Below are 27252 nucleotides of genomic sequence, written 5' to 3'. Positions count from 1 at the left end.
ATAGTGTTCACATGATCCCTTCCTGTGGAATCTACTAGAGCTTCAAATAACTAAAATGACTAGAGGACCAGATTACGGTACCTGAATACTAATTTCCCATGAAAAGAAACTAGGAATACTTGAAGAAATAGCTGATTCTAGATCTAGAGCAGAAAATTAATATCAAACGTGAGACGTCTTGTCAAAGAACAAAGGAGCCAACTTGATGTTTCTGTGGCCAAGTGCGGGATAGCTTGAGCATCAGTAAGAATAATAACTGCAGTGGATTGAAGCATCAAATATGTTTAAATCCATGAGTTTGTATCAATGCAAAAAAGACTGACTATCCGGGGGGGCTTAAGGGAACTACTTGAGGTGGTGGAAATATTCTGTATCGTGCTTTATTGGTGGTTACATTACTTACTGTATACATTTGTCTAAAGCATAGTTTCTCAACCTCAGCACTATTGACATTTTGATCCAGGTAATTATTTGGGGGGGGGGGAGGAGCAAAGCTGTCCTATGCATTGTAGAATATTTAGCAGAACTAGATGCCAAACATGAAAATCAAAAATGCCTATACTGTCAGATGTCTCCTGCGGAGTATAATGGTGCCAGTTTGAGAACCCTGGTCTAAACTTACTAAAAGGGTGAATTTTTATTGTATGTGAATTGTATCTCAAGAAACTTGATTTTTAAGAAAAGGAAAACTCATTAGTCACTTTTTAAGGAGTCTAGGAAACCAACTCATTATTTTAAAAACTACTAATTGACAGAATCAAGCATTTATCCTATCTCTTCTACATTAGACTGTACTTCAAGAGTAACCAAATAGTCAATATAGGGATGGATTTGTGGGTCATTTATATATATCACTCCCAGTTGTCAGTTTTTGTGCCATTAAAGGTATGATTCTTCTATTCCTTTTTCTCTAATTTGCTACCTCTAACATACTTTGTTTGGACTGGGAAACTAGATTAATAAAATTATTATTATTTAGAAATATAAAGGGGAATTCCCTGACAGTCCAGGGGTTAGGAATTTCACTGCTGAGGGCTTGGGTTCAATCCCTGGATCCCTATGTATTGTGAATCATCTATTTCTGTTACTAGACACTTTTTTTTTTTTTTTTTTTTTTTTAATGCAGCACCGGGTCTTAGTTGCAACATGCGGGGTCTTAGTTGCAACATGCGGGGTCTTAGTTGCAGCATGTGGGCTCTTAGTTGTGGAATGCGGGATCTAGTTCCCCGACCAGGGATCGAACCCGGGCCCCCAGCATTGGAGCACAGAGTCTTACCCGCTGGACCACCAGGGAAGTCCTTAGAGACGTTTTTATTTCTTGATTTGGGGCCATATTCTGGATACCCTGTTCCTCAGGCGTAAGTGGTGTTACCAATATTCTGTTTCAGCATGAAACACACAGCTGAAAAGACACAAACACTTTGTGGTCTGAGATATGCTTCTTTGAATTAAATCTGTTGTGTAAACTGAAACATATTCCGAAAACCCAGTGTGTGTTTAATATAGGTATAGTTTTAAAGTTTTAGTCTTACTGTATTAATACTTATTGAATTAAAGTTAAAGAACACAGTGTTCCCAAAATCGTTTCAGAAAGCAGATAAATAGGGAAGTGTATGGGAACCACCCTTCTGAAAATTATTGAGGAGGTTCTTATTTCATCTTATTTTAGTATTACCCAAGTTTTTTCTCAGAGAAGAATAGGGTGTTTGACTTACCATGTGGTGGTCTTGAAAGTTCATGACTTCAGCACACTTCTTCACTTTGAGGAAACTAAAAAAGTGTGTAACTGCCATAGCTATTTCAGAAACTGATGCTAGAGGCAACCACTGGGTTGGGCAAGACTGTCATTAAACTGTGCCTTTGGTTTACCAGTTATTTTAATCATGGAAAGGAAAATCTTTAATTTATTTCATTGCTTAACCAGTGCCACATTTTAAGATAAAACTGTTCTTTTTCTAAAACTGTTATTAAAAGAGGCAGGAAACAGATTTTGGTCTGATGTTGATGCTTTGTTGACATTTTATCCCTTCTTTTTGTTAAACGAAATTCAAAATTGTTCATTTTATCTAAGCCCATTCTCAGTTTTCTTATTTTAAAAAAATTTGAAATCATTGTGGGGGTCCAGGAGGATGTTAATTTTTGACTGTCCATTTCATAAGAATTTGAAAAGAGGGTTAGAGATTTAGTTTTAGTAGTCCTGATATCTAAGTATTTTTTTGTGTTCCTATTTAGTGTATTATGCCTATCTTGAATATTACTCTTATGTTTCAATAAAGTGGAGAAAGATTTGCCTCTTTCCAGTTGATTGGGACAAGGGAGAACTTTGGGGATTAATGGATTGCTTCTCAAATTTTAATGGAGTTAGGTTAGCTTGGAAAATAGATCAAAGAAGATGATCTGCTGATATGCACCACAGTTTTGTCTTATTTCTAAAGACCTATTATAGATAGCTGGATCTACAGTTTTATAAATTTGTCTTCTGAAGGTAATTTTTGGTAGGTAACCACTGGCAATACTAACTAGCATCCTGTCTTGTCTGCTGAGCTATTTGGCTTATTTTAAAGGATAAATTCTCCATCCCCACTAGGGGGAGTTTCCACTCAGTAACACATACAGTTTTAAGGTGGAATGATTAAATGAAATACTGGTGTATCTTATTCCATGATTTCTCACTATGTTTTTTCCGCAAGATATTTTCCTAATAGTAATAGCTACAATGTATTGAATGTTTGCTATGTGACAGATACTGTGCTAAGCGCCTTACATGTATTATTTCATTTGTTTTTCACAATAACTTTATGAGATTGTTAATATTTCATCCCAATTTTACTGATGGAAAAATTGATAACTAGAGAAGTTACTTGATCACTGCCAGAAAAGCTAATCAAATCATAGTGTAGGGACTCTTATCTAGGGTCTGTCTTACTTCAAAACTTGTTCTTGGGCTTCCCTGGTGGCGCAGTGGTTGAGAATCTGCCTGCCAGTGCAGGGGACACGGGTTCGAGCCCTGGTCTGGGAAGATCCCACATGCCGCGGAGCGACTAGGCCCGTGAGCCACAATTGCTGAGCCTGCGCGTCTGGAGCCTGTGCTCCGCAACAAGAGAGGCCGCGATAGTGAGAGGCCCGCGCACCGCGATGAAGAGTGGCCCCGACTTGCCGCAACTAGAGAAAGCCCTCGCACAGAAACGAAGACCCAACACAGCCATAAATAAATAAATAAATAAATAAATAAAGTAAGAACTGCTAGGAATGATTAGCAATAATCTGAACCTGGTAAGCTTTAAAAAAAAACAAAAAACAAAAAACTTGTTCTTAACCTGTACTCCAGTACTCCCCAGTTTTAGTTCTGCCAGTATCATGAAAATCTCAAAATATTCAAATTAAATTTATTTTAATGCAATAAGCTGGTGCTTAGAAGTGGTAGAGTGAGAAAGAAAGTACAAAGAGAGCTGCTTATTAGGTATTGTGACTCAAAATTACATTGATGAGCTGAAAAGAGTTGAAATTAGGTACAGAAGTAAAGTCAAGAGCCTAGGTTTCTAGATGTTAAGTCTGACCTACCCCATTTATTTAGTTTCCTTCTTTATAAAATAGATAAAACAAAGCTGGCCATTTCAACACTCTCCATTTATTGGAATCTTAAATATGGATAGAGTCATTAACTTATTTACAAGGTGCTTTCATAGGTGAATGCTTATTGATAGTAGATTTGAAAGCTTGAAAAGAATGTTATCTATTCCTTTAAAACATTGCTTCTGTCTATTGGCCTAGAGCGGTGTTTGAAAATGTCAAGTGTGACCCATTAGTAACTCATAAAATCAATATACTGGGTCATGACCAGCATTAAGGAAACAAAATTTAAATAGAGTCTAGAAAATTTCAGAATACCCTGCTTATCATAAGGGTAAGCATTTTTTGTGAAACTTGTTTCAGTTACATGTTTATATACTAGGTCACAGTGTCGTATATATATTTTTTAACTGTGGGTTGCAAGTTTAAAAAGTTTGAGAAACACTGGCCTGGAGCTTTGTAACATTTATCTATTTTAATTTAACCAGGACAGAAATTATAGTGATTCAGACAGATTTATCTTTATTTTTTATTTATTTTTTAAAAAATAATTTTAGTTATTTTTGGCTGCGTTGGGACTGTTGCTACACGTGGGCTTTCTCTAGTTGCGGCATGCGGGGGCTGCTCTTCATTGCGGTGCATGGGTTTCCCATTGTGGTGGCTTCTCTTGTTGCAGAGCACAGGCTCTAGGCACACAGGCTTCAGTAGTTGTGGCACGTGGGCTCAGTAGTTGTGGCTCGTGGACTCTAGAGGGCAGGCTCAGTAACTGTGGTGCATGGGCTTAGTTGCTCCACAGCATGTGGGATCTTTCCGGACCAGGGATTGAACCCGTGTCCCCTGCATTGGCAGGTGGATTCTTAACCACTGTGCCACCAGGGAAGTCCACAAATTTATCTTTAAAAGGAAATGACATCAAGTAACATAATAGATTGTATGCACGATATTTTCTTCCTTTTGTAGCATTCTGAAAAGCATCCAATCCCAAACCGAAACTTTCCTGGGGTGTATATCTAGCTACACAGAATTAACTTAGAGGACCTTCCGTGGCAGTTCAGTGGTTAAGACTCTGTGCTTCCACTGCAAGGGGCGTGGGTTCAATCCCTGGTTGGGGAACTAAGATTCTGTCATGCTGTGCAGCATGGCCAAAAGAAAAAAAAAAAAAGAGTTAACTTTGACTTCAGCTCTTTCCTTTTCTCTTTGTGTTAAAATTTATAATGTACATGTACTATTTCCCACTGAATATTCAGCACAATTTTTTGCTCACTTTAGGAAGTTTCCTCTTTCCAGTTTTGTATGTTTTCTAGTTTGGAATCCCTTAAAGTCTTATTTTTAGCCACTTCCATTTGGTTGGTTCCATAGCACTTTAGTTCTGGGAATGAATAAGAGATTTGTTGTACATCTTTCTATAAGAGTACATAACTTTATCTCATTCTTTTTAATGCATGTATAGTAGTCCATTGCGTAAGTTTATCGTAATTTACTTAACTAGTTCCTCAGTGGTGTACATTTTGATTTTTTCCAGTTTTTTGTTGTTATAAAGCTACAGAAAACATTACTGTCAGATATCTTTATGTACTCATGAATATATCCATAGGACATTGCTGATTCAAAGTGAAACTTCTTTGAAGAAGTGCACTTAAATTTTTAATAATATTGCCAAATTGGCCTTCAAAAAGGTTGTACTGGAAATTCCCTGGTGGTCCAGTGGTTAGGACTCCGCACTTTCACTGCTGAGGGCGAAAGTTCAATCCCTGGTTGGGGAACTAATATCCTGCAAGCTGCACGGCACAGCCAAAAAAAAAAAAAAAAAGTTTGTACTGATTTATCACCACCTGTATATAAAAATGCCTGTTTCCCTGTATCCTTGCCAATTCTGTGCATTATTAGAGTTTTAACTTTTTGTAAACTAGTAGGTGAAAAATTACAAGTCTATTATAAATAGAGTTGCGTTTTAAAAATTGAGTGAGAATGAGCATGTTTTCATAGACTTATTGGCTCTTTGTCTCTTCAACTCTGATTCTTGAGATTTCAAGTATGGGCAGTATCAGTGAATGTGACTTCAAAGTTTTGAAGAAATGGTGCTGTAAAAGAAGTGTCACTGATATGCCTGCGGCTGTGATGACCTCCCCTACTTCCCACCTTGACCCTTTTACTCTCTTAATTTCAGGTGATCATGGAGCTCAGCTTGGCCTCCATGGGGCTGGTGGTGATGGAATACATGATGACCCAACAGGCGGAGAGGAAGGAGAGAACAGCCCAGATCCCCAACCCCAAGCTGGTCGGAGGACCCGGCGGGAAGCATGCACCTGCCCCTACTGTAAAGATAGTGAAGGAAGGTAAGTTGACTCAGCCAGTCTCTTAAGAGTATAAAGAAGAAAAATTAATAGACTTGGAGGTAAAAAGAAAGGGTTTTTTTTTTAATTTTTAAGTGTTGGCAGTGTTGCAAAGGGATCAGAGATAGTACAGTGCTTTTGATTAGATTATATACGGGGTCTTGGTTCCAGTATATGAGGTCTTGGTTCCAGCTCTGATCCTTTTCAACTCTTTTTTTTTTTAAATAAATTTATTTATTTTATTTATTTATTTTTGGCTGTGTTGGGTCTTCGTTGCTGCACGCGGGCTTTCTCTAGTTGCGGCGAGTGGGGTTTACTCTTTGTTGTGGTGCACAGGCTTCTCATTGCGGTGGCTTCTCTTGTTGAGGAGCATGGGCTCTAGGTGCACGGGCTTCAGTAGTTGTGGCTCGCGGGCTCTAGAGCACAGCCTCAGTAGTTGTGACGCACGGGCTTAGTTGCTCTGCTGCATGTGGGATCTTCCCGGACCAGGGCTCGAACCCGTGTCCCTTGCATTCGCAGGCGGATTCTTAACCACTGTGCCACCAGGGAAGTCCCCTAACAAGATAGCTTATAAAACAGCCTGCCAAAGAAAAAGAAACATACCTACTGTAATGATTTTTTACAGTGGCTGTGTAAAAATCATGAGTTTTCCATAATCTTTTTTTCTCTCAAAATAGGTAAAAATACTTATTCTGGGTAGAAAATTCTTCCATCAAGGAATCTAATATGTCCTACAGAACAGAATTCTGCCGAATTTTCTCATTAGTGTACTGGCTATTCAGTATTATCTCTGGAGAGTTCCAAGTTACTTTCTTTTTTTCAAGTCACTGATTTTGAAAGAGAATAGAAAGTCACATAGTTTTTTATAAATTTATTTATTTATTGGCTGCATTGGGTCTTTTTTTTTTTTAATAAATTTATTTATTTTATTTTTGGCTGCGTTGGGTCTTCATTGCTGTGCGTGGGCTTTCCCTAGTTGCGGCGAGCTGGGGCTACTCTTCGTTGTGGTGCACAGGCTTCTCATTGCAGTGGCTTCTCTTGTGGCAGAGCACGGGCTCTAGGCACACCGGCTTCAGTAGTTGTGGCGCGTGGGCTTAGTTGCTCCGCGGCATGTGTGATCTTCCCGGACCAGGGCTCGAACCCGTGTCCCCTGCAATGGCAGGTGGATTCTTAACCACTGCACTATCAGGGAAGCCCAAAAGTCACATCGTTTTTTAAATGCCTTTGAAAAAAATCTGTTAAAGTTTTGTTCCATTAAAGATAAACACAAAAATAAATGTACCAAAACAAAAAATAATTTGAATTCTTTGTAGGTTACCCTATATTACAGGAAAAACCTGAATCAAAAGCATTTGAGTACAATAGAGTTTCCCTCTCACAAAGCTTAAAGTGGATTTAAGTTTTTGAAGGAAATTCTGTGATTTCTACCTCAGTATGATTTTATTTCTGTTATGGTTAGTTCCCCCCTCCCCCTGCCCCACTAATATGTGCTGTTAAAACCCAAGAAAAATCCCTCTTGGAAATCTCCCCAGTGCCCACTAATGGTTCACACATGGTACAAATTGGTTTGGCAAAAACATTTCAGAACTGATTTCCTGAGAGGAGCTTAGGATTTGCTCCATATAGGGAATATTTTTTTTTACATACCTTGAATTAGTTAGGATCCTTATTTCCTCTCTTTTAACTTTTATCCATCCCATCATCCTTTTCCACTGAAGTTTCTGATATTGCTCTGTCTTTTCAGTTTTTGTTTTTTTTTTAAATTATTTTTGGCTGCCTTGGGTCTTGGTTGCTGCGCAGGCTTTCTCTAGTTGCGGTGAGCAGGGGCTACTCTTCATTGCGGTGCGTGGGCTTCTCATAGCAGTGGATTCTCTTGTTGCGGAGCACGGGCTCTCAGTACATGGGCTTCAGTAGTTGTGTCTTGTGGGCTGTAGAGCGCAGGCTCAGTAGTTGTGGCGCACGGGTTTAGTTCCTCCGCGGCATGTGGGATCTTCCTGGACCAGGGCTCGAACCCGTGTCCCCTGCATTGGCAGGTGGATTCTTAACCAGTGTGCCACCAGGGAAGCCCTCTTTTCAGCTTTTAATCTTTACTGTTTGGCTCTTGACCTTTATTCTAGGAGAAAAGTTCTATAGTTGTAAAATATTATGTTTTCTTTAAAGTTCTCCACCAAGTGCTTACATGGAGAGACGCTTTGTTCATTAAGTAAGTTCCCAGCCAAAAATACCACCATGTCACCATATTCACAGTAGTTCTCATGGAAAATGCTTGTATTGAGACTTAACTTCCAAAAAATATAAGAAAACGCCTCTCACATTTCACAAGTCACCTTGAGAATGATTATCTCTTCAAACATCAAACATCCGAATCAACTAAAGGTTTATCTTTTGATACTAAAGAGGGCTTTTTTTTTTTTTTAATAAAATTTTGGATTAGTTTTGAGTGAATCCAGTAATTATGATGGATACTTTGTGATTCTTTAATTTTTGTCTCTAGAATGAATGATGAATAGTTGTGTTCTCGCTTCCAGGGGCTCTGGGGATCCTGGCAAGAAGAAACAGCACATTTGCCACATGCAAGGCTGTGGCAAAGTATATGGCAAGACCTCACACCTACGGGCACACTTGCGCTGGCATACAGGCGAGAGGCCATTCATGTGTACCTGGTCATACTGTGGGAAGCGCTTCACACGTTCGGACGAGTTACAGAGGCACAAACGCACACACACAGGTGAGCAGGAACTTGGGGAAGGGAGAGGTAGTAATAGACCAGAATAAAAAGACACAAAATAGCGCCGTGCTCTAACCCGATCCTCCTCATTGGGGTTGAAACCTGGGTGCCTCCAAGATGCCGGCTTACCACTCTTCCCTCATGGACCCTGACACCACACTCATTGGAAACATGGCACTGTTGCCTATCAGAAGTCAGTTCAAAGGACCCACTCCTAGAGAGAGAAAAGATACAGATATTGTGGATGAAGCTATCTATTACTTCAAGGCCAATGTCTTCTTCAAAAACTATGAAATTAAGAATGAAGCTGATAGGATCTTGATATATATAACTCTCTACATTTCTCAGTGTCTAAAGAAACTCAGAAAATTGCAATTCTAAAAGCCAAGGGGAGAAAGAAATGTATACACTGGGAATCACTAATTTTCCCATTCCTGGAGAGCCTGGTTTTCCACTTAATGCAATTTACGCCAAACCTGCAAACAAACAGGAAGATGAAGTGATGAGGGCCTACTTACAACAGCTGAGGCAAGAGACTGGACTGAGACTTTGTGAGAAAGTTTTTGACCCTCAGGATAATAAACCCAGCAAGTGGTGGACTCGCTTTGCGAAGAGACAGTTCATGAACAAGAGTCTTTCAGGACCTGGACCGTAAAGGGAGCCTTGGGCAGACACTGTCTCCATAGCTATGGGCAGCATTTACAGCAAGATGTACACAGTTCTTTGCCTTTATTTTGTAAAGTTTTATACAGAGGAGAGAAGAGAGCGTGTCTTTACTAAAAGAGCTCTTTATCAAGAATTTGGGGTTGGGTGATTTGAAATTTCCGCAGTATTAAGCTGGTGCTTAATGAGTAATAATAAAGAAATTTCTAACATTTCAAGTCAAAAAAAGAAAAATACACAAAATATACCTATGGAATAACTAAAATTTCTGAGCAACTTATGTTTGAAACTGAATGTATGGATCATAAATGGAATTGGAGTTAATCTGGAAAACCCTTAAGAAGGAAGGAGCTAGCTTTTGAGTGGGATTTTGAAGGTCCTGCCTTACTTTTCTGCTATACTCCTTCCTTTCTGAGTACTCCCCAGCCTTTACTTATTTTTTGTTCCCCCAAAAGGCAAAAGATAGTCACCAGGTTTTTCTTGTTTGTAATCACCTTCTAGGACTAGCTTTATTCTGCCTTATATAGTTTGAAAGCAGTGAATTGGACAAGGTACCACTACTTCCTGAGATGTGAGTTTCTCATCTTCTTTCTCTTCCTTTACCTAGGTGAGAAGAAATTTGCCTGCCCTGAGTGTCCCAAGCGCTTCATGAGGAGTGACCACCTGTCAAAACATATTAAGACCCACCAGAATAAGAAGGGAGGCCCAGGTGTAGCCCTAAGTGTGGGCACTTTGCCCCTGGACAGTGGGGCAGGTTCAGAAGGCAGCGGCACTGCCACCCCTTCAGCCCTCATTACCACCAACATGGTAGCCATGGAGGCCATCTGTCCAGAGGGTATTGCCCGTCTTGCCAACAGTGGCATCAACGTCATGCAGGTGGCAGATCTGCAGTCCATTAATATCAGTGGCAATGGCTTCTGAGATCAGGCACCTGGGGCCAGAGACATATGGGCCATACCCGTCAACCCTGGGATGCAAGGTAGCATGGGTCCAAGAGACATGTGGGAGAGAGAGCCATGAGGCATTAAAAATGCATGGTGGTGGGAAGAATTGGGGGAGGGATACAAGAGAAGAGATGGGGTCCTGGTATCCACCTGTATCATCAGTACCTCCTTGAAGTGGGAAACATTAGTGAAAATTCTGTTGGTGCCACCCTTTGATGAGCATTTGTTTGACCCCAAACAGTTTCTTAACACTTCTTACCCCAGCCTCCACTTCCTGCATTTCCCTTCTCAGCTCCCCCATGATGGATCCCCCCCCTTTCCTAAAGCCATCATGCCTTGATAAATATATATGATCATTGAAATACTTTTAAACAAAAAACAGATTCTATATTATATATATATATATATATATATAAAAGATATATAGAGATGCATTTGCAGGGGTTGGCTGGGAGGAGGAAGGAGACCATTCTGTGACCAAAATAACTTGGTCATTTTTTTTTATGTTGCCTTATTTCCTTATGGCTGAGCCTTGTTGTGACACATCAAGATTTTCTATAGATGTTGTCTTGGCTTCCCACCAGATTAAGCATTTATATGCTCTGCTTTTAGTTTATATATACATACATAATGTTTTCCTTTCTTAATTTTGTCTTTTAATTTGGGATCAGCTTCTTGCACTCCTTCCTTGACTCAACCATTTCTGTCTCCCCTTCTCTCACCTGATCACTTCATGCTTTGTTTTTGGTAGTGGTCCCTGGATGAGGCACTTCTGTCATTCTTTTAAAGTCCTTAGTCCCAGCAGCAGAATAGAGAAGCCTTGAAGCTCAGGCGAATGCTTGAGGTAGCTGTGAAGAGAGTGTTCAAAATACTACTGACGCAGGCACCCTCTTGGCGCTGGAGAGTCAAAGGCACCTCTCTCTTCATTAGTTGCTCTAAGCATCAAGAATCAGAAGTCCTTCTATGGAATTGTACAAGAGACCCTTTGAAGGTTATAATCTGGGATCAGTTTATATCAACTGTGAAAAGATGGTCAAATAATAGGTAGGGGCTTTCAATAGGAAAATGATGTGCTCAGAAGCGGAAGTGACTCAAGTAGTCCAGTTCAGGAGTTAGTGGATTATTTGGACCTTTGTACAACTGTCTTCCAAGGTAGCTCTCAGCTTTGATGTGTGGGCTTCTGAGTTCACATTCTGAAAGGAAATACACTTCCTCTTTTGAACATCCCCAGTAGTTTCTTTCCCATTATGTTATTAAGGAGCATCAGCCAATGAACCTGTTCTGGGTTTCCATTCTGCAAAACTCCAGAGCATGGACCAGTGGCAAGGCAGTGGTTCTTTGATCTTTTCCCTTAACTCTTCCTTGGGTGGTTCCTAAGGGGAAAGGAAGCACACACGATCACGGGAATGATAGCCCAGAACAAAAAGAAATCTTGTCTTACCACTGTGGTTTATAGGAGAGATCAGGAAAAACCATCCTGCTTTCTCCGTGGCCTGATTGCTGAAGAGACTGATCCAAAAATTATAGCGGCAGGGAACTCTTAGTGCATTTGGCACTGAGATTTAAATGCAACCAGAGTTGTCCTCAAGGCCCAGCCATTAAAACATTGTCTCTCTCGACCTTCTGGTATCTTGTCAGAGAGCTTTTCACTGTGAGGAAGTGTGGAAATGGCTGTGTGTATGTGTGTAATCTGTTAGGTTGGGGATAGGTTTTCTGTTAGCCAATACTATAAGAGACCTGCAATAAAAAATTACCCTAATCTGATAGAAAGTGAAGTGTTTGTGTATGACTGTGTGTGAATGTGTGTTTGTGCCTGTATATATCTACACGCAGATGAGAAATTAATATGTGAAATTGTTGGAAAATAAATCAAATTCAGATCAAATGCCTTTCAGGCCCATTACCTAGAAATCTATCTTAAAACCTGGGTATGTTCCTGAGGTCATTTCTTTGCTTTTGCTAAATTAGTTACAATTATGAATGGGGGATATTCTACTGCACTTTTAAAAGAAGAAACTATTTTTGTGTTTGAAAGTGAAACCAACATCCAGATCTATAGCAGAGTCCTAGTTCCTTTCATGAATCTACTTACCTTGACTGCAAATAGATGATGCTATAATTCTACTATATATTTTATATAAAATCTATCCAAATTAGGGTTTGGGTAAGTTTGTGTTGTTGTTTAACCTGAAATACAATAACTTAATATTCTAAACAAAAGTTTACTCCATTTGGTCCTTTCTCTGCAGACTTAATACTGTTTTTAACACAGGAAGTATTGCAAGGAACTTCTCCCCAGATCAAATTCTGTTAATACTGAAGTAAAAGTTATCCATGCCCAGCCACTTATCGCACCCTTTGTCCCCTCTGAAAGGCAGAACTCAGAACCTGTTATTTTATGTCTGTAATCATGTTCATAGGCATCTTCTGGAGGAAAGGGGCAGGATAACTCACTGAAGTGTGAGTATTCGCTAGAGCATTTCAAGGAATGGAATCTTCCCCAGTATGAAGTTATTAGGTATAAACTAGCTTAATGATGCTGAAGCCTACAAGCTTTTAGAAGGTTATTTGATGATGTTTTTCTCTGGAATGGAATGCTGGTTTACCCTCAACTCCATTCATTAGCATGGGTGAATTTATATCCAGTTCTTTCCACTTGCCCTATTTTCTTCTCACCAAGGAAGCTCCAGATCCAGTATCTTGTTTGGCCCTAAAACTGAAGCAGCTTCTGCTTTTGTCTCCCAGCAACAGTAAGTCACTCAGTCTTTTCCACAGGAAGTTAGGAGCCCACATTCCTTGAGTCAGGAGTTTATTGATGAAACTCCCTTTCCCTGAACTTTTTGCCAGAAGAAATTAATGTAACTGACAGGCTATTGATTCTAAATTTTTTTCAAGAGTTGCTTTTTTATTTAACTTCTTAATGACCAAACCTTGTGGGGTGGGGGGTGCCCAGAGGAGTGGTAATATTATTCCCTTGTCCGTTCAGGTTGCCCAGTCACATTTATCTGCTTATCATTTGACTGTCTGACTTTTTACCCAGAGCAGTAACAACCCACCCCATCTTCCTTCAGGGACTTCCCAGCTGGCACTCTGTTTGTGGGTGCTATGCAGAATGCAATTTAACAGACATTTCTCAGACTTCAGAATAGATAGAACTCTTGATCCCAGAAAGCATAGACTGAAGTGTGGGGTAAAGATTATGATTGGGGGAGGGTTAGAGACAAAGGCTGTAAATTACTATGGCTGATTGATTTTATTTCTACTATATACATATATATATTTTTTGCTTTTGTATATCCTATATAGGAAACTAAGCATTGTATTTTTTTAACAAATCTGAGAAAGCACTATGAACTGCAGATGTTTGACTTCAGAATATATTTTGTATTGTTAATATCTTCACATTGTGTGAATACTGGAAGCTGCAGATCTTTGCTAGGACGCAATAAATTTATATACCTTTTGAGGGGTTCTTCTGAGGGTATTAATCAGGCCCCTCTTGTGCTTTGGGGGAGCCCTGGTGCTAGTTACTTAAAGTTTTCATTCAGTTGTAAGTACCCCGATGCCTTTTGGACCTTGGGATCAGATCAAAGGAGTTCTGATCCAGGTACCAAGGAAATGAGGATAGTCTAGCTGCCTCAAGTGAGGGGCCCTTTGCATAACTCTCCTTTCCCCTATTCAAAGCTGAGTAGCCTCTTGGAGTTGGGAGGAGAAATGTGAAATCTCAGAGTTTCATCTCCCTTAGAAGAGAGCCAGTAACTTATGTGCAAGGATGAAAGGTGGCAGCAGTAGCTTTGGGGAAAGGGAGGAGGATATGGCACTTCTCCAGTCCCGGAAAACATTGCTTTTGAAAACTGCTGATAAAGTATGTGTAGGTTATTACTTTTGTTTAGGAGCCTGTGTGCTCTCTGGTGCCTCTCTTGGCTCTACTCCTGGGGTACAGACCTCATCTAGGAGGATGAGCAGACCAGCTTTGAGGTTGACCTGTTTCTTTTCTTTGTCTGCCTTCCCTAAACACCAGCCCCCAGGAGGACATTAAGCAGCCTTAAGCTTAAATTCCTACTCCCTCTTCCAGATTTAGCTCACTTGCCTTAGATTGGAGTCTGGGAAAGGGAAAAAAATGGGAGTCCCTGGCTTTATTCCCCTCCTAGCTCTTCTCTAATTTGACTTCCCCAAACCCAAAAAGATTTCCTCCCCAATGTTCATTTGAGGGAAAAGAGTATTTTGTCCCATTTTCTCCTTTCCTCATTATCAAACAACCCCAGCCTTCCATGTCCCTGCTGAGCAAGAAGAGGCATGGTGATTGTCCCTCAGCTCCCTTCAGTATCTGGAAAAAAGCATAACATAAGGGGCTGAGGCTGCCTGTGGTGAGGACCTTGTTGATACCTCTCCTGGGGTGTGTGTTTTCCTCTTTCTCACCTTCAGGAATTACACTGTGCCTTCTCCACAGAGGAATGGGATTCTCTACCCAGGCCCCCACTTTCCCAGCAGCTGCTCTTGAACAGTGTGCACAAGGGCAAGTCTTCATATTTCTGATCACCCCTTTCTCCCAGTGGCATCCCATAGCTTTCACCTAGAGTCTAGGGCACAAAGATTTTGGGAAAACATGCTGAGGTTGACCTGAGGAGACCACGTCTACACACACCAATGGCAGCTGCTCCAGGGCCTGCTTCCTCTTCCTGAGTCTCTCCTCCTCTGGGAGGGAGGGGCAGTGCTCCAGTCTCTGGTGCCTAAAACAAGTTTATTTCTCTCTCTTAACACTGGCAATAACCAGTCTCCATACCACTGTTGCCTTTTTTAAATCTCTTAATAACCTCATGCTGTGTTTGTTGTTGGTTCCAATCCGATTATCACCGGGGCTGTGTGGGGAAATAACTTTTAAATGCTCTCTCATCTTTCTTGCTCTTTTTTCCCCTTGATCTTGTGTATGTATGATGCTAATCTCTTGTCTTAGTTTCTTCCTGCTCTTTTGTATCTTCCTTTCTTGTCTCTCCCCCTACCTTTTGTCTCTGGGTGTTTTGGGGCTTTTTTTTTTTTTTTTTTTGCCTTTTTGTACAAAGATTAGTTCAATGTAGTCTGTAGCTCCTTTGTAAACCAATTAAAAAAAGTTTTTTTAATAAAAAGCCATGTCTCTGGTGTGTTGAGAGGGTTGGGAATGGGGAGAATATGGTTATAACTTCATATACTAAACCCAACAAAGGTTTCCAGCTACACTGTTGTTACATACATGTTAATCAGTGCAGTTGTCCTACACTTAACTCTCGGGTAAAGAGTTTCATGACCAAATCAGTGTGCCACGACTACATAGAAATGTGGAGGACCCAGAGGAACAGGGGCAGGCCCAACTTTTTTTAATTTAGCTTTTTATTTGAAATACTTTTAAATTCAAAGGAAAGTTGCAAAGATGGTACAGAGGGTTTCTATATGCCCCTTCCCTAGTTTTCTCCATTGTTAACATTATCATGGTACATTGTCAAAATTAAGAAACTGACACTGGTACATTACTTTAGCTAAATCCCAGGCTTTACGGGCTTCATCCATTGTTGGCCTTTTTCTGTTCCAGGGTCTATTGCAGGATACCACATTGCATTTAGTTGATATGTCTCCCTAGTCTTCTCTGTGACAGTTTCTTAGTCTTTTCTTGTTCTTCATGACCTTGACAGTCTTTGGGAGTACTGGCCATGTCCTGTAGAATATCCCCCAGTCTGAATTTGTCTGATTTTTTTCTCATTATTAGACTGAGCTTACATTTAAAAAAAAAAAAAAAAAACACCCACACAGGTGAAATGCCCTTCTCATCACATCCTATCAAGGAGTATGTGATAACCACGTGACACTACTGATGATAAAACCTTCAGCACCTGGTTAAGGTAGTGTTTGCTTGCTTTCTCCACTGTTTCTCTTTCCCTATTCTTTGGAAGTAAGTCTAGGCCACCCTTAATGGGGTTGGTGGGAATTAAGCTTCTGTGAGGAAACTGTCTCTTCTCCATTAATTTAAACTAGCATGTACTCACGTATGTTTATTTTATAGGTGGGTTGTTATAATCCAATTATACACTATTTTGATGGAATTGTCCCAGCTTTGGACATTGGGAGTGCTTTCAAGTTGACTTCTGTGTCCCCTTGATATGTCTACATCCGTCTATTTTTTTGAGCACTTTCTTACTTTCTGATACACAAGATGCTTCAGGCTCATATTGTATTTTCCCTGCCCCAGCCCTAGATCAGCCATTTCTCCAAGGAGCCTTTGTTCTTTTTATTGGAGAATGATATTTAGAAACCAAGATCTAGCGCCAACATATTTTACGTTCAGTTAATACCAACCTGTGTCTAAAATGATCGAATCTGGATATGGCCCCTTGAAACTGAAATTGAAGTTATTTTGACAGCCTTTCCCATTTCCCATCAGCCTATACCTTTACTTCCTTTCCTACCTATCTAAGAATCCTTGGTTGCTTGTTTATATATAGCTACCAGCATTCTTGATTATTTTTGGTCTTTTGATTCCCTATGTCAGTTTTGTCAATCACTCAGCCAGCCAATTGATTTCCTTATGTAGCCATTAGCAATATAACATTTTAATATTTGGCTTTATTGGAGGTTTTTTGGGGGGGGGGAGTGTTTATTTTTTGGCTTTGGAGCCTTAAGTGGGCCTTTAATAGTTGTGCCAGCTATTCAGTCAGTAAACATTTATTGAGCCCTTACTATGTGCTAGGTTGAGGATAAAAAATGAAATAAGACAAGCCCTGCTATCAAGTACTTCATAGTCTGGCGAGTGAGACATACCATTAATTGCAAATTTCCCAGTCCTGACCCCAGTTTTCAGCAGGTGATTTGCTGCTTCCTATTTCATGAAACAGAAGCATCAATTTCCTCAGACTTCCCTCTCTTCTCTCTAACAAACATCTAGGTACTCACCAGTGCCAGTTTACCCCCTTCTGTCTTCTGAGAGAAATATTTTTCCTTTGCAAGGCCAACCCTGCCACTTGTGCTCCCAACCTTGTTTTCTTTAACTTCTTTTTGTTCTTTGTTTTGATAGTATTTTCTCCTTTTATCTTCAGTCTCTCCTGGGTCCCCTTTTATCAGCCTATAAACATGTTAAAATCTGCCTCCCTGCTCCCCGCCCCCCATTTTGAAAAACCTGTGCTTCCTCTTCAAGCTGCTGATCTGATTCTTAACATTTCCAAAGTTAGTGAAAGTAGTTTACATTTAATTTTTCTCTTTTATTCACCTCTCAGTCCACTTTGTTAAGCACCTATCGTTTACCAAATTTTTTCTTATCAATACCAGCGCCCTGGTTGCCTGCTCGGGTGGTCTTTCAGTCCTTAGCCTCTTAGACCTCTTTGCAACAGTGTGTGCCTTAGTGCTTTCTTCCCACTGAGTGTGAAACTGAGGCACTTCTGGCTTTCCTTCAGCCTTTCTATTTGTTTTAGTCTCCTTCATAGCCACTTCTTCCTCTGTCCCTGAAATACTGCTGTTCCCCATCCTGGGTCCTTTCCTTACTCTTCACCCCTAAACAAGTTGCATCCATTCTTTATCTATTACATACATTTTGATGACTCCCAAATCAAAATGCCTCACTTTTTTCTCATCTTGGCAGCCTGCTTAGTGGACATTTTCATCTGGATGTCCCACAGATAACTCAAACTCAACATGTAAGAAAGGAAAATAATCCTTTGTGTTCCTCACCTCACTTAACAGTATTACTACTCCTTGATCACTTATGCTTGAAACCTCAGAATCATCTCTTTTTTAAAATATTTATTTATTTGGCTGCATCGGGTCTTAGTTGCGGCATGCGGGATCTTTCATTGCAGCACTCGCGGGCTTCTTTCTAGTTGTGGCGCAAGGGTTCCAGAGCTTGTGTGCTGAGTAGTTGCAGCGTCCAGTCTTAGTTGCCCCGCAGCATGTGGGATCTTAGTTCCCCCCACCAGGGATCGAACCCGTGTCCCTTGCATTGGAAGGTGGATTCTTAACCACTGAACCACGAGGGAATGGGAATTCCCCTCAGAATCATCTTTTAATTCTGCCTTTCATCTACCAACATTCATTTGATTACCAATCCTGTCAATTACCAATACTGTGTATCTCGGTACTTCCCTGGTGGCGCAGTGGTTAAGAATCCGCCTGCCAATGCAGGGGACACAGGTTCGAGCCCTGGTCTGGGAAGATCCCATATGCCGCGGGGCAACTAAGCCCGAGCACCACAACTGCTGAGCCTGCGCTCTACAGCCCGCGAGCCACAACTACTGAAGCCCGCGTGCCACAACTACTGAAGCCCACGCACCTAGAGCCCGTGCTCTGCAACAAGAGAAGCCACCGCAATGAGAAGCCCGAGCACTGCAACGAAAAGTAGCCCTCGCTCGCTGCAACTAGAGAAAAGCCCACACGCAGCAACGAAGACCCCACGCAGCCAAAAATAAATAAATTTTAAAAAAATACAGTGTATCTCAATTTTTTCCCTCTTTTATTTATCTATTTTTTGGGGGGTGGGGGTTGTGGATTTTTTTTTTGGACTCGCCGAGCGGCTTGCAGGATCTTAGTTTCTTGACCAGGGATCGAACCCGGGGCCCCCTGCAGTGGAAGCGTGGAGTCCTAACCACTGGACCTCCAGGGAATTCCCTCCCTCTTTTTTTAAATTTCCATTGTCCTAGTACTCACCCTGGCTACTGCTTAGGTCTTGTAACTGATCTCCCTTCTTCTAGTCTCCCTGAGCCTCAGTCATCCATCTTCCACTTTGCCACCAGACCCCTGCGTAAAATCCTTTGCTTTCAGGAAAAGTCTACACTTTCCAGTCTGGTCCCAGTCTATCTCTAGTCACGATTTTCTGCTTCATGTCTCATACCCCTTTTTCCTGCTCAATCTCCCCCGCCCCCAACACACCACCATACACACTTTATGTTCATACCTTTATTCTTGCTGCCTTTATTTTTGCTGTTCCCTTGGCCTGTAATAATCAGCCTCCTTTTATTTGTTTTCAGTGTGTTTACCTTGAGACAATTTAAATATCGCTTTTGCTGTGAAAACTCTGGGCACCTGTCTTCCCTTGTCTTCTATGTCCTGAACAGAATTAGCTTGTTTGATCTTTCTGCTTGTATAGCTCCTTGTTCATACCCCTAGCTTGACACAGTTTTCTGGTTGCTTATTGATATATTTTCCTGCCTTTCTAGACTATGAGTCCCTGGAGGGCAGGAATCACATGTATCTTTGTAGGTCCAGCACTTAATGGAGTACCTTTTTAAGACTAGGACCTAATATTTTATAAATTGAATAAACAACTCACTTTAGCCTTGTCGTCAGTGGGGTCAAAGGTAAATTATTGGGCCACTGCAGACTTTAATCAGGGGATCCTAATGAAGAGCTTTGTGTATGTGGAATCCAGGAAACCTTTCTTCTATGCTGAAGTTCTCTCTCAGGACCTTCCTAATCCCCCAGCTCTCAAATCCTTACCCCTTCTCTCACCACCTCAACTCTAAACTCTGACTGCCAGTTCCTGTAAACCTGACTGGAACGTTTCTGTCTTGAGTGTAGTTATCCAGGGCTTTGGGTGAGGAGACTCTGCCTTCCTGCCTGATCCTTACCTTGCTCTCCTCTGGAGGAGAGTCTCCTGAGACACTCCTGACACAAGAAACTATTTTACCTTCAACTCCTCCCCTCAGTCCCAGACTTACGGATCTGGGAGCTGGTGAAGGAAGATAGTTGTAACTAAGTACAACATTCCAACTCACTGGACTCCCAAAAGGACCCAGGAGGGGATGGGCAGCTATCCACCAGCCTCTAAGCCCTGGTCATTCCTCTAGCTGCTGCTTCACACTACTGGAGCTTTTACCCTCATGCAGCCTCCCCGGGAGAAAGGCTCCAGAATCAAAGAGTACTCAGGCCCTCATCCCTGATCTAAGCCAGACCATCCCCAGAAAGGGTTTCCAGGCAGCCACCAGGGGAACAGAAGGTTAGGAAAACAGGGAACCAGTCTCCTCTGGCTCTAATTCTCATGGGAGGCAGCTGCTCTGTAGTTTCCCTTATTCTGAGCAGTAATCTGGTGGAGTTGGACACCTCCTGTCTCTCGACTGCAGCACAAGCTATAGACCTCTCTCCTTCCATCTCCATGCTGACATTCCCTCTACACACCCTGTGCCCTCTCTTCACATTTTACAGTTCGTGCAGCTTAATAGATATTGGAGATGTACTATGGATATTAGTCATCAGAGGACGCCCTTTCTGCCCCCTCACTATGTCCCCGGGTTTCTCCTATGTCTGCTGACCTCTGGTGGTGATAGTTTGAACGGTATCTTTTTCTAGTTAGTGGCCTGCTCACAGGTATTGATGCACATTTTCTCAATCCATATTCAAATATTCAAATACTGTGTTAAATGGAAATACTTTTTTATTGCCGAATTTTGTATTTTCTTTCCGGCATCATAGCATAAGTGGCCTGGGCTTTAGACTCAGACTTAACAAGGTCCAAATCCTAGCTGTGCTATTTCCTAGCAGAGTGACTTGGGCAAGTTACCTAAATTCAGCTTTCTTACCTATAAAGTGAAAATAATAATAAATAGCTCAATGGGAGAATTAGATGAGATGATTGTAAAATTCATAGCCCTAGCTGTGCCCTAGCACGTAGGTGGTCAATAAAAGTTTGTTACCTTTTCAATAATGGTGATGTGTTTAGTGTGTGACTCAATGTGATTTTTTAAAAATTTTGATGACATAGAATTTACCATCATACCTATTTTCAATGTGATTTTTAAAAAACTCTGAGTAATTTTATACAACTTCTTTTATGACTCTTGAGTTTGGAAAATGAGGTCAACTCTAGTATAGGCTGTGAAGCCTCTCTGTGCCCAGGGAACTGCAGATCTGAGCCCGGAAAATAAGGGCTAGAAAGGCTCTTGGGCACAGCTGAATGACTCTGAGCACTTCACCTCTCTTTGGTTTCCAGCCTGGGAAGGGCTGACAGGATCCAGCATTTTGTCCTAGGGTCAGCAAAGGGCAGAGGTTTGAAATTAGGCATTGCTGGGTTCTCAGCGGGACCACTAAGGCCCCCTCCTCCCACTTTACAGAGAAAAGAGGAGGTGGCTGAAGAGAGGAAGACACGAGATTGGTTCTCTGCTCCTCCCTCTCTCTCCCTGCTTCTCCCCACACCCATCCTCTCCCCCTCAGCAGCCGTCTCCCCCACAGAGACTGGGAAGAGGGAGGGGGCGGAGTTGGGGACTGAAGGATCAGAAGCCCCACGGTGCCCTGCATCTGAAGGAAGCTCTGGCCAGGGGCAGCTGTGTTGGCTCATGCTCCCCCCCTTCCACTGCATGATGCTGGGGATTCTGGGGCTTTGGGCACTGCTTCCCACAGCTGTGCAAGGTAAGTGTCTACAGGGAGGAGCAGGGTCCTTCCACCCACCCATTAAGGGAGGGGGCACTTGAAGCAGCAGCCACCCCTTTGGAAGAGTGGTGATGGGGTGGGCAAGTGAAGGTGATGGGTACAGCTATGGGTCCCCTTGGTGGGGGTCAGGTTCCAGGCCTCTGCTGACCCTGTTTCCTCCTGTGGCTTTACCAGGCTGGCCCTGGGATATAAAACATGTTTTGTCTCTCTTTGGCTGCTGTTTTTGCCCCTGCATTCACTCTCATCTTGAACCCTCCCCTCTCCCTACCCTGGGCCGCAGCACCCCCAGGCAGGCGGACCTGTGTGTTCTTTGAGGCCCCTGGAGTGCGGGGAAGCACCAAGAATCTGGGGAAGCTGCTAGATGCAGGACCAGGGCCCCCCAGGGTTATCCACTGCCTCTACAGCCGCTGCTGCTTTGGGATCTGGAACCTGACCCAAGACCAGGCACAGGTGGAGATGCAAGGTGAATGGCACAGCACATGGCAGGCGATAGCCAGTGGGGGAGAGAGGCACATCCTGGGTGGGGGGGTGGCAGCTGAGGAGAGGAGTAGAAAGTGAACGTGTGGAGGGAAAGAAAAGCCCATAAGAGATGGAAAGGACGCCTCTGATAGAGAAGGGACCCCCTCCGTGTTCCCAGACCCCGTTATGCTCACTCGTACACTCTTTCTCTCTCTCTCTCTCGCCCCCTTTCTCTCCTCTTCTCCCAATCCCATCTCATCAGGATGCCGAGACAGTGATGAGCCAGGCTGTGAGTCCCCCCACTGTGACCCGAGCTCCCGAGCCCATCCTAGTCCCAGCTTTACTCTCTTCACCTGCTCCTGTGGCACTGACTTCTGCAATGCCAATTACAGCCATCTGCCTCTTCTGGGGCGCCCTGGGACACCTGGTTCCCAGGGCCCCAAGGCCATCCCAGGTAGCCACCCAGGATGCTGGAGCCAGGTGGGGGCTGGAGCCCAGGTTAGAATGAGAGGTAGAACCAGGGCCAATTCTCACCCTACCCCCCGTCCCAAGCTTCCCTCCTCCTGGCCTTGAGAAGTTGGTTGCCCTGGTGACTGGGAGATAAGGGGGCTTGTGACCAGGGTGGGGGCGGGTGGAGAAGCAACTTCTCTGCGGAGCGGGAGAGGAGCAGAGAGCACGATTTGGGGCAGGGCTCATCCAGCCTGCATTCCTGCTTTAACGTCCAGGCGAGTCCATCTGGATGGCACTGGTGCTGCTGGGGCTGCTCCTCCTCCTGCTGCTGCTGAGCAACATCATCTTGGGTACTAATCTGCCCCACCCCTCCCTTGTGACCCCAACACACTGTCCCAGCGCTCTGACCCCTCTCCAGGCTCCCCTGACCCCCATCACTTCCCACAAAGCCCCCTTTCCAGTCTCCATACCCGTGCACCCCGGCCCTAAGGCTCTTCTCTGCCTCAGCCCTGCTACAACGGAAGGCCTGCCCGGTGCACGGTGGGCCAGAGCCAGGGCCGGAGCCGGAGCCGGAGCCACACTCAGGCAGGGACTGGAGTGCCGAGCTGCCCGAGCTGCCCGAGCTGTGCTTCTCCCAGGTGCCCGGGGAGGGTGGGCGGCGGGCTCCTCTGGGTGCTCTCGGAGAGTGTGCTGGGGAGGAAGCCTGGCTCTGCTCCTAGCTGGGGCCCACACCCAGCACCATGTCCTCACCAGGTAATCCGGGAAGGAGGTCACGCAGTGGTGTGGGCCGGGCGGCTGCAAGGCAAGCTGGTTGCCATCAAGGCCTTCCCCCTGAGGGCTGTGGCCCAGTTCCAAGCTGAGAGAGCATTGTACGGGCTGCCGGGCCTACGGCATGACCACATTGTCCGCTTGATCACCGCCAGCAGGGGCAGCCCTGGTCCCCTGCCCTGTGGGCCCCTGCTGGTACTGGAACTACACCCCAAGGTGAGTGCTGAGGAACGCATATGTGTGTGTTTGCCTGTGTATGGGAAGACAGTCGGCGCGGGGGTGCTGGATGGCAGTGAGGCCCTGTCCACGCTTATTCTTTTCCTTTATTCTTATTCTTTAGATTTCCTTTTCTGTAGAACGTTAAAAATGATTTGTATTGTTTTTACCTTTTATTATTATAAGCAGTACTTGCTAACATTTTTGACTTACACTGACAAGAAAAGGGAGAAATCAAAGCAATTCATATTCCCAACCTCAAGGAAAACCATTGTTAAAGAATTACCTCCAGGCATTCAACTAATGTTTATGAACTATATGTCACACTTCCTGTGCTAGGAAAAACACACCCAGTCCCTGCCTTTCCAGATTTTATAGAGTAGTAGGGAAGCAGAAATGGATCAAGCAAACACAAAAAGAAGTGTAAAATGTCAAGCACGTTAAGTGCTGAAAGAAAAGGTACTGCAAGAGGGACTTCCCTGGTGGCGTAGTGGGTAAGACTCCGCCCTCCCAATGCAGGGGTCCTGGGTTCGATCCCTGGCTAGGGAACTACATCCCACATGCATGCTGCAAATAAGAGTTTTCATACCACAAGTAAGAAGTCCCGTGCCGCAGCTAAGGAGCCCGTGAAATGCAACTAAAGGAGCCCACCTGCCGCAACTAAGACCCGGTGCAACCAAATAAATAAATATTAAAAAAAAGAAAGAAAAGGTACTATAAGAGAAGAATAAGGAGGATCATGAGCAAAAAGGATGAAGAGGAATCGGTAGGCAGGGGCCAGACCACACTGGCCTTGTGGGCCTGCTAAGGACGGGACTTTATCAGCACCTGTAGTTCCCTCACCTCTGAAATCTTGAATTCTGGAAAGTCCCTTCTTTGACCAATGTACCTCACTGCCTAGCTCAAAAATCATTGCTTTTTTAGTTTTGTTTGTTTGTTTCCCTTTCCTGGCACACTGAAAGTGCTCAATAATGTTTGCAGAATGAGGGACTCTATTGCTCCTTTCCCTCCAATTCCCAGTTGCTCCCTGCCAGCTGCTCTCCTACCCAACGGCTCTCCCCATCCGCGCTCTGCTACAGGGTGACACCTCAGGCCAGGTGGTTCGCGAGGGTGCCCCGCCTAACCCGCTCTGCCTCTTCTGTTTCTGTCTTTACCCCAAGTCCTGTGAGGCAGTATGAGGTGGCTAAAGGTGAGTGATGCTGGAGTCAGACTGCTGAGGGTCAAGCTCTGCTACTCTCTCACCCAGGGATTTCCAGCAAGCTCCTCATCTGTAAAACAGGAGTGACAGGAGTACCTACCTCCCAGGGTTGTAGTGAGGGCTACAGGAGGCCTGGCACGCAGTAAGTGCTCGGGACACTTGAACTAGATCTACTGTTTTTCCTGTCAATCCAACTGATGCACGTCCTCACTCCCACTGCCTGCTGCCTTGCCCTGGGTGTGTCGGCGTGTAAGTCTGCTGGGAGATGCAGGGGGATCAATTGATCTCTGCTCCCTGGGGTGGATCAGCCACCTCCAGCTTTGTGTGTCCCTCTCTTCTCTCTGCTTCTCCCCAGGGCTCCCTGTGCCACTACTTGGCCCAGCACACCAGTGACTGGGGAAGTTCCCTGCGGATGGCACTGTCCCTGGCACAGGGCCTGGCGTTTCTCCATGAGGAACGTTGGCAGGATGGTGGGTGAGCTGGGGGCAGGAAGCCGTGGGAGTCAGGAGCCACACCGCTGTTTCTGATTTTCCCTTAGCTTGGAGGGGAAGGATTGGGTCAAAAAGAGAAAGGAAGAAGATCCATGTCCCTTCAACCTGGCTTCTCCCACAGGCCAATATAAACCAGGTATCGCCCACCGGGATCTGAGCAGCCAGAATGTGCTCATTCGGGACGATGGGTCATGCGCCATTGGAGACCTGGGCCTCGCCTTGGTGCTCCCTGGCCTCGCCCAGCCCCCAACCTGGGCTCCTACTCAACCCCGAGGCCCAGCTGCCATCATGGAGGTCAGTACTCTGGATAAGGGTGAGGCCCAGGATGCTGGTGGTGGTGCTGATGAAGATGTGACAACAGTGCAGCAGCACCTATAGCACATGGGATGTTGCTGAGTCTAGTTGGGGGGTTGTTGCATGGACCATTGTGTGGTGAAGATTGCCGTGGTGATGACTGATGGCCCTCCATGCCTTGCTGTCTAGGCGGGCACCCAGAGGTACATGGCACCGGAGCTCTTGGACAAGACTCTGGACCTACAGGACTGGGGCACGGCCCTCCGGCGAGCTGATGTTTACTCTCTGGCTCTGCTCCTGTGGGAGATCATGAGCCGCTGCCCAGATTTGCGACCCGGTAAGGATGGGTGTAACAGTGGCCTCACTCCCCCCATGCCCCACCTACCCATTCCAGACCCACCTACCTCCTGACCCAGGAGGCTCTTCCCTTCTCCCTCGTGACCGTTCCGCAAGAAGGCACCCCCACGGGCTAGCTGACACCTAGCCCCATGTGCCTTTTCCCAGACAGCAGACCACCACCCTTCCAACTGGCCTATGAGGCAGAACTGGGTAGCACCCCTACCACCTGTGAGCTGTGGACCTTGGCGGTGGAGGAGAGAAGGCGCCCTCACATCCCATCCACCTGGTGCTGCTTTGCCACAGTAAGAGGCCACAGGCTGGTGGGCTGGGGACCTGGAGAGTCCTGGCACGGGCTTCAAGGACTTGTCCACCAGGACCAGCCCACCTACTCCTATCCCCTCTCATCTCCCACCCTCCTGGCTCTTGTTCAGCTGGAGCTGGGCAAACGTGCTCTGAACCTCAGTTCATCCCCTTCCACCGTAAGTCTCACACAGCCCACTCCTGAGACACACACCTTCCTCTTGCTCAGTCTTGCCTTGTCCGTCCCTCTTCTCTCCATCATCAGTTTGCCCTGTTCCTCAGTTCCTTCCTCCAGGAAGCCCTCCTTGGCTTTGCTTCTGCCCTGAGCTCTGCCCCCAAGATGGCTCCTCTCCTAGTACACTGGAGCCCAACATTTAATCCAATAACTCCTCATTCTGTCCTACACATCTGTGTTTCTGCCATGACCCAATAAAAGCCAGAACTAAGTATGAAGGGTTAAAACAGTGGCCTAATAGTGAAATTTCAGGGTTTCTGAGGAAAATAGTTTCCTAACAGGAAGCCCATTCCTCTACTACCTGATCTGAAGTTTCCACTGCACAAGTGTCTGTTGGGTTAGGTAACAAAGGCCCAGGCATTGTTTGCAGAAGACCCTGATTGCCTGAGAGGAAGGAGAGTAATTTCCCATCAGCACGGTAAGCCATTAATTAACCTGAATTAGCTCCTCAGAGGAAAAGGTGGAATCTTTGGAGAGAACCTGTCTCATAGGGAACAAGATGCAAAGGGCTGGATTTCAGTGAAGGGGAGGAAGAAGGCTCCAGAAAGGATCAGAAGAAGCGTGTTGAGAACAGGGCCATGATAGATACCTTTTAACCCTGGGGCCACTCATGGGGCCACTCAGGATCCTGGGGTAAAGCATGCCTCCTGGTCATTCTTCCCAGGACCCTGGTGGCCTGAGAGAGCTCCTGGAGGACTGCTGGGATGCAGACCCAGAAGCACGGCTGACAGCTGAATGTGTACAGCAACGCCTGGCTTCCCTGTCCCGTCCTCAGGAGGCCCACCCCTTCCCACAGGGCTGTCCACATGGCTGCCCACCTCTCTGCCCAGAAGACCGTCTCTCCACTCCTCCGCCCTGCCATTCTCCCTCGTAGGCCTCAGCTGAGTG

General features: G+C 44.5%; 2 protein-coding genes and 1 pseudogene across 3 annotated transcripts in view; all 3 read left to right on the top strand.

Moving 5' to 3' along the window:
• Positions 1-15314, top strand: part of SP1 (Sp1 transcription factor) — a 47267-nt gene extending 31953 nt beyond the window's left edge. The window contains exons 4-6 of the mRNA XM_061206597.1: positions 5738-5906; positions 8432-8631; positions 9902-15314. Of these exons, the coding sequence (XP_061062580.1) occupies positions 5738-5906; positions 8432-8631; positions 9902-10215 (683 nt within the window). The 3' untranslated portion in view covers positions 10216-15314. The remainder of the gene's footprint in view (positions 1-5737; positions 5907-8431; positions 8632-9901) is intronic.
• On the top strand, positions 8679-9383 carry LOC133101599 (actin-related protein 2/3 complex subunit 3-like; annotated as a pseudogene).
• Positions 15315-21544: 6230 nt separating the features above from the next.
• On the top strand, positions 21545-27238 carry AMHR2 (anti-Mullerian hormone receptor type 2). 2 transcript variants are annotated; one of them, XM_061205737.1, is made up of 11 exons: positions 21545-21593; positions 21895-22077; positions 22336-22527; positions 22799-22873; positions 23031-23161; positions 23277-23507; positions 25061-25175; positions 25318-25490; positions 25680-25827; positions 25995-26131; positions 27029-27238. In XM_061205737.1, the coding sequence occupies exons 1-11, from the start codon at positions 21545-21547 to the stop codon at positions 27236-27238; spliced, it is 1644 nt and encodes a 547-aa protein (XP_061061720.1). The 2 variants fall into 2 exon arrangements, with proteins under 2 accessions (XP_061061720.1, XP_061061721.1); XM_061205738.1 differs by lacking the exons at positions 25680-25827; positions 25995-26131.
• Positions 27239-27252: the final 14 nt, after the last annotated feature.

The sequence above is a fragment of the Eubalaena glacialis genome, chromosome 11 (genome assembly GCF_028564815.1).
Source record: "Eubalaena glacialis isolate mEubGla1 chromosome 11, mEubGla1.1.hap2.+ XY, whole genome shotgun sequence".
In the NCBI taxonomy this organism is placed as follows: Eukaryota; Metazoa; Chordata; class Mammalia; order Artiodactyla; family Balaenidae; genus Eubalaena; species Eubalaena glacialis.
This window is presented reverse-complemented; position numbering and strand designations above follow the sequence as displayed.